General features: G+C 36.9%; 1 protein-coding gene across 1 annotated transcript; it reads left to right on the forward strand.

Moving 5' to 3' along the window:
* The first annotated feature begins 497 nt into the window (after positions 1–497).
* LOC138590849 (uncharacterized) lies at positions 498–12,357 on the forward strand. The gene is made up of 10 exons (XM_069661286.1): positions 498–631; positions 4,154–4,172; positions 7,369–7,594; positions 9,082–9,137; positions 10,983–11,091; positions 11,244–11,347; positions 11,444–11,716; positions 11,864–11,957; positions 12,101–12,168; positions 12,259–12,357. The coding sequence occupies exons 1-10, from the start codon at positions 498–500 to the stop codon at positions 12,355–12,357; spliced, it is 1,182 nt and encodes a 393-aa protein (XP_069517387.1).
* Positions 12,358–12,479: the final 122 nt, after the last annotated feature.

Here is a 12,479-nt window from a genome sequence, read left to right on the forward strand (position 1 = left end):
TGTCTTGTCAATACACTGAGCGACTTTGAAAAGTCTGGGAGGAAGTCCCTAGGAGGAGTTCGTTAAAGTATGACCACTGGAAATCCACAAAAACATGCTTTCTTTTGAAATTCAAAGCAAAATGGCTGACTTCCTGTTGGGTTATGGGCATATGTATATGAGACTTTTTTGTAGGTATGGACATGATACATGTGCCTACCGAATTTCAGGCCCGTAGGTGAAACCTCCTTTAGGGGCTGAATTTTGCTAAAATTCTAGGGGGCGCTATAGAGCCATTTTGCCATTGCCATGTGGGAAACCCACAAAATATCAAATTTTTCGCCAGACCTGATGCACATTCCAAATCTGATGAGTTTTGGGGCATGTTTAAGCCGCCAAATTTGCGATTCATTGCGGATTAAAATAATAAGAAGAAGAAGAAGAATAATTCCTTGCATTCCAATAGGTCCTCGCCACTGCGTGCAGTGCTCGGGCCCTAATTAAAGCCGCAAGCGGCGATGAACGGGCCCTCGCACCCGTGGCCACGTTGGGGCGTGTCGCGGTCACAGGGTACGAGCCAGCCTTGGGGCGTGCTGCAGCAGCAGAGTGTGAATGAGCCACAGCATGTGCTGCAGCCAGGGGCTGTGCACCAGTAGGTGGTGCTATCAGCATCACCCAAAATCCTATGGAGATCTGTTCAGGGCAGTACCCTCATGACACCTGTGAAATTTGGAGGAGATTGGACAATGTATATGAGAGTTTATTCAGGCTCTGCCCAGTAGGTGGCACTATGACTATGAGTGAAAAATGTATATATAGATCTGTCCAGGCCGGGACTATAATCATGCATGTGAAATTAGGAGCTGATCGGACAATCTATTTGAGAGTTAGTACTGGCTCTGCCCAGTAGGTGGCGCTGTGACTATGAGCAAAAAATGTAGATGTAGATGTGTTCAGGGCAGTACCTTCATCAAACCTGTGAAATTTGGTAGAGATTGGACAATGTATATGAGAGTTGATACAGGCTCTGCCCAGTAGATGGCGCTATGACTATGAGTGAAAAATGCATATGTAGATGTGTTCAGGGCAGTACCCTCATCAAACCTGTGAAATTTGGTGGAGATTGGACAATGTATATGAGAGTTGATACAGGCTGTCACCAGGGTGGTGACACTAGGTGGTGCTATCAGCATCACCCAAAATCCTATTGAGATCTGTTCAGGCCGAGACTATAATCATAATCTATATAATATACTATAATCATGCATGTGAAATTTGCTGCTGATTGAGCATTGTATATGAGAGCTATTTCTGACACTCACCAGTAGGTGGTGCTATGAGTATGAGTGACTAAAGGCATGAAGATCTTTTTAAGTGGTTCCACTGATAAACACATGTAAGATTTTGATGAGATTAAAAAAAGCAGATGAGAATTAAAATAACTTGCTGTGCTATGGTGAACAAAGTGTCGCCATGGATGTAGCATAATATATAGACATAGCTTTATTCAAAATGTAAGCTGATCAAAAGTGTTATATCTTTTACAGGCATTTTGTACCAACCTCATGTTTGCCAAGAAGCAGTCATCCATCATCCAGGATTTTGCCAGCACAACAGTGTTTCAAGGAGAAATGTTTTCTGAAGCAGCGCGTTAAACAATAGTTACTGTTCACCCTGTCAAACACTGGCAAGCTTCAAAATGAACTCTCTCCCTCTCTGAGAACATCTGAGTTCAAGGTTATAAGCAGAACAGTGTGCATCTACCAGTTTTTGATGGACAATCATGGAAGAGTGAGTCTTCAACATCACCACACAGGACAGTAGCTCAATGTGCGAGATTGCATTTTGTAAAGTGATTATTATATTTTATACAGTTGTTTATTTACAGGTTACAGACTGATGTGCTCTGTTATCGTTATTCTGTTGGTAAAACTACAGTGATTAACAGTTCAGACAACTCAGCTTTTGAGAAGGGTGACAAATGTTAGAAGCAGTACTCAACTACTTCTACATCACAGATCACTGGACTGTCATGCCTCTTGCCATTGAAGTCATTATTGCAACTCCAACGACGTCTTCATTAGTATTCGTACATGTTTTTAAGTTAATATTCCTGTTTAAGTCACCAAGATATGTCCTGTTGAGTTTGTGAAGGCATTGTTTACTTCTTTATTTCATATTTCAATCCAATTATTTTTCCAATGTTTTAAAGAGTATAATTGTAAATCTCATATCTTCATTGATTTAACTTGAAAAAAGAAAGAAGAGCCTTAGCTGGGAAATGTAACAGCAGTTGGTGCTATATACAATTATTCTTTGGCTGTAGTGACAGCTAAAAAGTATTCAGTTCTTTCTTGTTATTTTCAAAGCAACTTACAGCTGTAAGTGACAATGCATATTAGCAGACATTAGAGCTGCAGTGGACATCAGAAATTAAACTATTATTGTAATTGTGTTTTGAATCATTAAAAATGGTTGATTAGTTAGTTAACAGGTTCCAGTATATAAAACATTTTTTTGTGATTGCATGTTTCAGAGCACAATGTGTGTATGTTAGTTCTTGTTGTCTTCATACTACTACTTACCTTCATACTATACTCCACTATATAATGTTATCATAACATCTGATATGTTGTTTTGACTACTGTAATATACACTGTTATTAACTCCATATCATACTACATTATATATTTGTATACATACTGTAATTAATATACTGTTTTTATTTGACACTTTTTTTATTCCACAATATTAACACTGCACTATTTCAAACTTTATACTGTATCATTTCATATTGCTAAATGTTACTATTACCCACGTATGTCACTTTATCCCATATCATACACCTTTAGATTGTCACTTATGCCACTTTTGTATAGCAGTTTTATATATTTCTTACTTAATTTTATGTATTCATATATTTATCTGTACTTGCCTCCTTGCTAGTTTTCTTTGTGCTGTTAGAACACTGAATGTCCCCTCTGGGGATCAAGAAAGTACTATCTTATCTCATTTTAACACATTAGAGGGAAAAAAAATATACAGCTGTATGAGCGATAAATAAAATAAAGCGATTAATAAATCAACTGTAAAAAAGAAAATACAGCTAGTGTCGACATCACTCAAGGAGATTTTAATTTCAATTGAGTGCAAAATGACAGAAATCAGCTTTTAGCAAATAGTTAACATCAATATATTTAAAACAAATATAATTAAACTGTGATCTAAATATTACACTACTGATGTAATAAAATACAATAAGAAATGCAAATCATGAAAGTATTTCAATATAATACCCTGTGCTTAGTCCACAAAAGGCTTAGATCATAAAAAGTGTGTGTGAGGTTGTCGATGAGTGAGGGTAAAGACATGCTTTTATGTCTTGTACAAGGTCCTTTGCTCTTCCACAGCTGCCAAAGTCTTCCACTCATAGTTTTAGAGACATGGTGCAGTTTCGGTGTATGTCAGCTGTAGTGCTGTAAGTCTTTTGATTATTCTGTATCTTCTAAATGAGAGACAATGAAAAAGAGTTAGTTATTATTTTATTTGATATCATTACATCATTGTATATGTAAATGGTAAATGGACTATACTGATAAAGCTCTTTTTTAGTCTTCCGTTCAGTCAATGTGCTTTTACACTGCATGATATATTCAAAGATTCACAGTCACACACTGATGGCAGAGGCCTTACTACCAATCTCCAGTCAAATCTATGCCCGTTCATATGTGATGACTTAGCCTTGGGGAGCAATTTGGGCTTCGGTGTCTTAGGCAAGGACACTTGACACTGACATTTGACTGTTTTAGTCAGGGATCAAACTATGTTTTGGTTAAGAGTCAACTGACTGTACCACTGAGCCACAGCTGTAAATGCTACTAACCGTTCAGAAGTTGAGATGTCATCAATATGTGACAATTTACAATCAGAAGTCATTCTATCATATTTTGTAGTCTTCACAGGTTTGGGAGCTTGAGGGTCTTTTTCTAACCTGAAACAAGGAAAACAGTTAACGTTATGTTTTAATATGACCACAGGGTTAAATGTGTAACCAAATCATGTGTTTGTGCAGCTCAATTGTAGAGGTCACAGATTTTACTTGTGTTGTTAAAAGAATCAGTAATTATATTCATAGTAAAAATGTTTCTAAAATGTGATGTTTGTGTTTTTTCAGCTCAGATGTAAGCAATCAGGTAATATTAGCTTGTTAACTCTACCAAGGATTGAACAGCTTTTAATCAATATCGACCAACACTATACTAAAAAAAAAATGAATGAAGCTTTATTGCTGTTATTGCTCAGTGACTGTGTACAGACACAATATATAAGTGCCCAGGCCCTGTTGTGGCATTAATTGGTTAGTGCAGCAGTACAGTTCTACGACTGCTTATATGTATCTATTATTTGGTCTGGCCTATTCAGCTGAACATTTGTGAGGTAATTTAGTAATACTGTATTTCGTACTACTATCTTTCACAGGTGTTCCCAACTGTCGGTCTGCGGACCCTTAGTGGGCCTTAGATCATTTACTGCCGTGAAACATAAGCGGATTTAGAAGCGTCGCATGGGTTGTGTGAAGTGTGCAAATGCGTACGACTTGAAAGACACTTCAAAAGAAGCGCAATTCGGCAGGAAAAACCGCGGACCTGGCAACCCTGGGTAAGCATCATATGACGTGATATGCAACTTTAAATCATGAAGCCTGATTCCTCTTTAAAGCTCTGTGTTATCAGTTAAATATATCAACTACACAACATATGGACAAATGACAGGCTGTTGAGATTAAGTTTATACTTAAACTGTGCGCAGAAATACGGACAGATCAGAACGTAATTGGGTCTGGTACAGAGCATCAAAACACACACACACACACACACGCAGACACATACTTGTCATATCTGCCCCTGTTCTTACGTCTGTCTTTTCACCGCACGGCATGATAACTGATAAATTACGCATAGATTACCTCCGGGTTATCTCAATTACGGCGTGTGAGGATGTATTATATGCTTTGTAACGGGTTTTCACAGAAACACGGCATCGATTGCGACTCTATTTGGTCACGGACACTTCGAGCAACGCACAGATCGGTGTCATCACTGCGCTGCATGAATGTAAACTGCTCAGTGCTTGATCACATTGTTATAAATTGTGATAAACAGCTAGGATAAGACTTTGGATTATCTCTTTCCGACCCGCACCTTCTGTACCTGTCATCGGATCGTCCAGTATGAAAAATTTAGATGAAGTTTCCAGTCCTCACAGACAGATCGTCTCTGTATTTACGTGCATGAGACCGGAGACCCCCCATCCCTCAAAAATATTATTGATACTGTCTTGTTAGTGTAGTCAAAAGAGGTTGGGAACCCCTGATATAGTATTATGACAATAATTCGACATACTTATTGTAGGTGAAACAGCAGGCACTGGTCGATAGCCCACTTCAAGCTAATGTATGTTGCGGGAGGCCGTAGCTCACATTGCAACAGGCTAATGTGAGCACCCGTTATGTTAAGCTGCTTGTGGTTTCAGATAAACATTAATAGAAGAAATATAAAGTGAGATGACAACCAACGGCTAGGGAGACGCTTGCTAGACCACAATCCATGTTCATGTACTCAGAGAAAAGTGAGCCAAATAAATAACAATTTGGCGCTAACAATTAGCCCGCTAGCATTATACAATGCATACAGTGTTGGTGATATCATTACAGTACATGGAGCCGGTTAAAAATCATAGTCATACTATCAACGACAGTAGGCAAGCTATGAGATTTAACGTTACTGTGGTTCGTCATTAATAAAAGCATGCACATCAATGCTATGAATCCGCTATGTTACTTACGCATCCGAAAAAAGGAGATGCAAGTCCGGTTCAAGGTTGAGCAGAGTGGAGTAGTTTGTAGGACTCTCCATTAAGATATGCAGCCCAAAGTAGCTTCCGTTCTTATTTGTTTGTCTTCTTTAGGACTAAGAATATCATTTCTTCATGTCATATCAACTCTGGTGGTTTTCCTTCTGTTGTCATGTAGACGCAGTGTCTCTGTGTGGGCGGGGTTGTACGTGGATTTGTGGTGCGTTTAAGTACAGCAAAATATAATCGTATTAATCAATGCTATCTACAAACAGTGTTAAATGACGAAGACTGAAATCAGAGGCGCAACATGGTTCTTTCAGAAGTTCTAGTTAAAGAACAAAGTTTGAGTGTTATGCGCCTCTTCCACTATACGATTAGTAGACTATGTATTCGGAATATGTAAACACAAGAGGTTATAGTTTTCGTTAAAAGTTGCATTTGTCAGACTGTCTGCAAAGCATCAAGGGGTGGTGCATGTGGCAGTAACGTGATCAGTGGATATACTTTGGCGCCCACTTGTCTGTTACCGCCATTATTTGCAAGGAATTCAAGAGGTAAGTAGTGTTGTTACATGGTTATATGTTAACATTTTATACAATATGATAATATTGTTTAAATTCTACGCGGTTTTGACTCTAATAATTTGCGGGTTTTTTTGTTAAGGCAGTGATGAAATGTAATTAATAATGGCTAGGATTACTGATGTCAAGTGTTTAAGTGTTCAGGTTTACACATGCGGCTGATGCTGCATCGTTTTCACTGAACCAACTTAGCTAGCTCAAATGTTTTATAAATGTTGTATGTTGCAGTTGTTATATGTAGTCCCTTTTTTATTCCAGAAAATGGCTAAATATTCCCCCGCCAAATTCCCTGTTGGGCAGGATGAAGAGACCTGCAAAATGAGGGAGAAATTCTAATTATTGAGCGTAAGTTGGAAATGTGTTTGTGTTTGAGTAATTAGAATTAATTTAAGTTTTAATGAGTAAGATTTTTTAAAAAGTTTTATCTAGCCCATCTGGCCAAACAGGAATGTGATTGATGTCAGGGGGACAACTAGAGTCAATATCGGCAGTACATGCAAATCATGGAGACCTTTGATAGCTTTTGGGGATCAAAACAGACACACAACTTATTGCAATATCAAGAAGATTGACTGCAGTTCCCTGAACAGTCGACCGTATTGCTAGGAATTAAGTTTTTTTTTTAAAGTTACATGTATCACCTTTATAATATTGATTTTGTATTCATGTATGAACCCTTCTTTTAAACATGCTTCTGTACTTGTATTGAGAAAACAATGACAACTATAGATTTGATATGATTATTGTAAATATTAATCAAAGAGAGTGTAATTATTTGATACATATTTATTATAATTCCACAATTGCATATCTCCACAAAAATATATAGATTCTTAAAATTAACAGTTGTTACAAGCATGTGATATCTTTGTATGATGTGTGAGGATTGTCTGGTTAAAGTATTAGAAATTGTTTGCCATGAATTATATTTACTTTTCTTTTGTATTTGCAGTACCAGTGCCTTGATGAAGGACTGAGCAGGGCAGAGCTGTTCAGCCAGGCCACAGCCGTGGCTTCAATGGCCATGGACCTGCTGAACAAGTTCAGCAGGCAAAAAAAGGCAGCAGAAAAAAAGGCTTTGAGCCGGGAGCAGGAGGCAGCCCGGTTGCAGGGGCAGTGTTCGGCATTGGTGGAGAAGGTGGACGCCTTGGAGGCGTGCCTCGCACTCCAAAATGATGGTAAGTATTTGTGTTGTTTTCCTGTTTGAAATGTAATGAATGTCATGGTATGATAGAATAATAATATTTTAATATAATATAATATAATAATATTCCATATTCCATTTGTGTTCTGGATGAAATGTAGCAAATGCCAAGGCTGTCAGTGAGTGAGTGTGACTTTATTATTGTTTGCTTGACAATTTATGTGTTTGCATGTTTTTCTACATTTGTAGATATGATTGTGGCATCATCCCAGCCAGAGGAGAGGGCAGAGGAGATGAATTGATTTTTTTTTTTTTTTTGAGTAATTGTTTTTGGTTGTTTAAGTGTTCTGTTGTTTGTTAAAAATAAATATTATATTACATTGTTGTTGATCGTTTGTAAGTGTGTTATTTCTAAGCAATGGTGAACTTTGGAGTTATTAAGGGAAAGAGTGAGATAAAAAACAGATGAACATTAAGTATTGTAAAAAGGAGTAAAATTTCTTCCATTCATTATTTAATTAATTATTTAATGAAATGAATAAACTTGGTCGCAGTAATAATTTTATCCACAATAATACATGAGAGAAAATTGCACGTTAAATTAGTGAAATGCCACTTCAGCATTGTTAAGGTACATTAGAAATGTTTTAGTATGGTTATATTTAAAGTCAGTAGGTGGCAGTATTTAATTGTCATTACTGTGTGAAAAACAGTGTATAGGTCATAGGTCATATAATTACAGGCATTTTAGGAATGGTATTTTTCTATTTATATTAACTGATATACAGTAAAAGATGTTATTAGAGATGTCCTCTGTCTAGCCTTTTATTTAATCACATGTCTAAATGTGTAAATCAAATTTTTAACATAAGTAACCCAATGACACCTCAAATGTATTTAATTCTTGTCATAATTGTGGGGCATTTTAATATATTTTTTTAATATCTTCCATCATTTACAATGCAAGATATTATTAGGAGACTTTTATTTTGACAACTTCCTTTTTCTAGTTTGTTACTTCCTGTTAAACGTGTGTATTTTCTCCATGTAGCTCTTTACTAAAAGTCTCTACACATTTCAACTTGAGGTGAGTGAGTGACTGAACCACTTAATGTTTGAATGTGTGCTGCATTGTAAATGTTTGGCCTGAAAAGTGATTGAGGAAACACACATAAGGTTTAGCTTTAGAGTTTTAAAATAGGATAAAGTATCATATATGTGGCTTTAATTACCTCCTTTGGATGTTTAATGTTGTTTTTAATGTTTTCTATACCCCCAGTAAGTTGGTATGATCCTATCACGGCCTGTATTTGGTTGGTTTGAAGCTGTTACTTGTCCTGCGTTGTGATTGGTTGATACATGATTTGAAACAGAAGGGAGGTTATAAAGCTGTGTGCTTTGAGCATTTCGTCCCCTTTGCTTACAGCAAATTTGAGAGACAGAGACAGAGAGAACGAGAGAAAGAGAGAGACAGAGAGAGAAGGATATATTTCCAATTTTTCTGTACAGATTTTTCTGCAGTTTTCCCCGGCTTTGTCGAGGACTTTTCGAGGACTCCAGGACATTTTGGACACACAGTGAGTAAAAAAAGTCTGCCTGGTGTTGCTAGTTAGGAAGCTAACTGTAGTAGTAAAAGTGCTTTGTGTATTTTTGATTGTTCTAAAGGCGGTTTTCAGAGAATGTGTAAATGCTGTGTGTATTTTTGAATGTTTTAAAGGCGGTTTTCAGAGAATGTGTAAATGCTGTGTGTATTTTTGAATGTTTTAAAGGCGGTTTTCAGAGAATGAGTGAATGCTGTGTGTATTTTAAATTGTTTTAAAGGCGGTTTCCAGAGAGTGAATGAATGCTCTGTGTATTTTAAATTGTTTTAAAGGCGGTTTTCAGATAATGTGTAAATGCTCTGTGTATTTTTGAATGTTTTAAAGGCGGTTTTCAGAGAATGTGTAAATGCTTTGTGTATTTTTAATTGTTTTTAAGGCGGTTTTCAGATAGTGAGTGATGCTGTGTGTATTTTTAAATGTTTTAAAGGCGTTTTGTTAGAGAGTGAGTACATGATGTGTGTATTTTTAATTTTTTTAAAGGTGCTTTTCAGACTCTGTCGGACAGAAATGTTCTATTTATTTTTGAATTTCAAAATTGAATTATAACTTATTTTAAATTGGCACCAGGCTGCAGTGTCATGTGGTGTTTAGGTTTGAATTTTGAACCAAGCTACAGGGTGCGCTTGTTTTTAAATAAGGCAGAAGCTGCAGTGTCATGTGGTGTGTAGTTTAAATGTTGAACCAAGCTACAGTGTGCGCTTGTTTTTAAATTAGACAGAAGCTGCAGTGTCATGTGGTGTTTAGGTTTGAATTAGAACCAAGCTGCAGGGTGCTCTTGCTTTTAAATAAGGCAGAAGCTGCAGTGTCATGTGGTGTTTAGGTTTGAATGTTGAACCAAGCTACAGGGTGCTCTTGCTTTTAAATAAGGCAGAAGCTGCAGTGTCATGTGGTGTTTAGGTTTGAATTTTGAACCAAGCTGCAGGGTGTGTTTGTTTTTGCATTGTGAGTTATTTAAAATAAGCTTGAAGCTACAGAGTCATGCGATGTGTGCTTGAATTTGAAACAATATGGTGTTTGTTTTTGAAGTTTTAACGTACTATTGAAGATGGTTCATAAATTATAATAATGTAACATCATGCTAAATTTAATTGGTTAAATAGCTGATAGAAGTAGTGCTGTATAACCTTATACATTAATATACTGAATATACTGTTCTTCTGTCCTCATGCTTTAAAGCCAGGGAGAGAGTGATAAAAAAGCTTGTATGCTAAATTCACATTCGTGATGAACAGATCGATATATATATTTCATGCTGATAGCACCACCTACTGGTTAATTTTAATAGTTGATAGAAGTAGTAAAGCAGTGGTTGAGGCAGTTTTTAGCCCTTTGACTGAAGTGTTCTAATACAACACTGTGGGAAAAAAATATGTGGAAAAGTTAATCAAAATATATATATTATATATATTATTTGATACATAATATATATAATATAATATCAAAATATGAGACAAGTATACAGATGTCATTTAATTAAAAGTATAATCATGAAATGTATCGTACAATGTAGAATCACTTCTGTCTTTTTTAATTTCATCAAGTGTGTGCATAGAAAAGTAGGCAATTAACAAAACTAAATGGAAAAAATCCGTTCTTTTGTGTTTAGCCTTTTTAGGAGACTGTCCAATATTTCCCAGATTTTTTTGACAGCAGGACTTGGTACGAAAGCAAGGTGAGTTATTTATTTATTATTATTACATTTGTTGAAAAAACATTTATTGTGTAGTTTATAGATGCATTTAAAAAAACATTTGAGGCCAAATATGTATTGAATGTTGTTACTGATAAATTGTTCCTTCTTTTTTCTGTTGATATGTTTAGATGCCTCGTGGCAAGTCCTTTCGTCGCTCCCTGGCAGCCAAGAAGCGATTGGCCGAGCGACGAACTCCTGACGTTACCTTTCAGGAGCCCAGCAATGCCAGTCATGCACGTATGTAGTCATTTTGTCAAGTCTTTGTCATGGCTTCAATTGTAGTTGCACTATTATACATTTCCCTGCATTTAGTATATTTCTTTTGTAGTAGCAAAATATTTAAGTATTTATGGTTATATTTTGCTTTGTTTTTGTGTCTTAATGAATAGGCAGGGGTACTGGGTACCGCCATGCTGTGCAGCAATGGCCAATTTCGTCCCTGACCGGACGAAGCCACAAATTGGTCATTCCGGCCGAGTCTCCTGACAAGAAGGTAATATTAATTTAAAATTTATGAAACAAATACCAGAGCTGTAAAATGAGTAATTAGTAATTGTCATTAATTAATGTTTGACCTCTGTTGTTGCAGTTTGTTCTTCTTGTCGGTGATTCCCACCTCCGAGCCATCGCCGATGGTTTCGTGAAGATGCCAGAGGGAAGGCTTTCCTTTGGCATCATGTCGACACCCGGGGGCTCTGCTAAGGACGAGAGGATCGAGTTGGTTCACGCCGTCGTTCCTCGAACTCCTGAAGCAGTTTGCCTTCTTGCCCCCAGCAACAACCTGACCGCCTCCAGGACCACTGACGAAGCTGGCGCTGACTTCGCCAAGCTTCTCAGGAGTGCTTGCGCTCGTTGGTCCAATGTAAGCTTGTTAATGTATTTATAACAGATGATGTTGCTCGTTCATCTTTGGCACTAGTAGTATGTATGTTTATGTTAAAAGTAGCAGAATAATATTTATGTACTTGTAGTGTTTTGAGAGTTAATGAACTTCCATTGTTTTCAACAGGTTGTAGTTTTGGATTTCCCTCCACGCTTCAACATGGAGCTCCAGCCCCAGGAGCTTCTGCGTCAGGAGTTCCATCGTGTTGCAGCACGCATGGGTATGTTTGAGATTTTAGTGCAAGCACAGTTTACTGTATAATTTATATATTATATATTATAACTTTCAATCATTAAATGTAAATGAAAAAATGACTACAGAATAACGTGTTGATATTTCATGATTTATTTGTCCTTTTTTTAGGTGTCAAGTATTTGTCCACTGCGGAACACTTCCCTTTGGACCACCCTGAACTGTGGGCCAGAGATGGTGTAAGTGAAAATGTTTGATATGACAAGTGCAGTTTATGTCAGATATAGAGAATACATTGTTTGTAAATAAATGTGTTGTTTTTTTAACAGATCCACCTGTCTGACACTGTTGGGATGCCTATCCTTGCGCAGTTGCTCTGGACTGCTGCTTATAAGGTAAGCCTGATTATTAAAATCTCTGTGTTTTGATTTAGTTGTGTTTATTTTGGCAGACTGCTTCAATTTTAGTCAATATAGCTCTTAATTGTGTGCGTCTTTAATTCTTCATGTAAGGGACTTTGTAAATGCATTTTAAAAAGTGATCAATGAAG

This window comes from Semicossyphus pulcher, unplaced genomic scaffold (genome assembly GCF_022749685.1).
Source record: "Semicossyphus pulcher isolate SPU_LCO1_2020_fin unplaced genomic scaffold, fSemPul1.0.p SCAF_1, whole genome shotgun sequence".
NCBI lineage: Eukaryota > Metazoa > Chordata > Actinopteri > Labriformes > Labridae > Semicossyphus > Semicossyphus pulcher.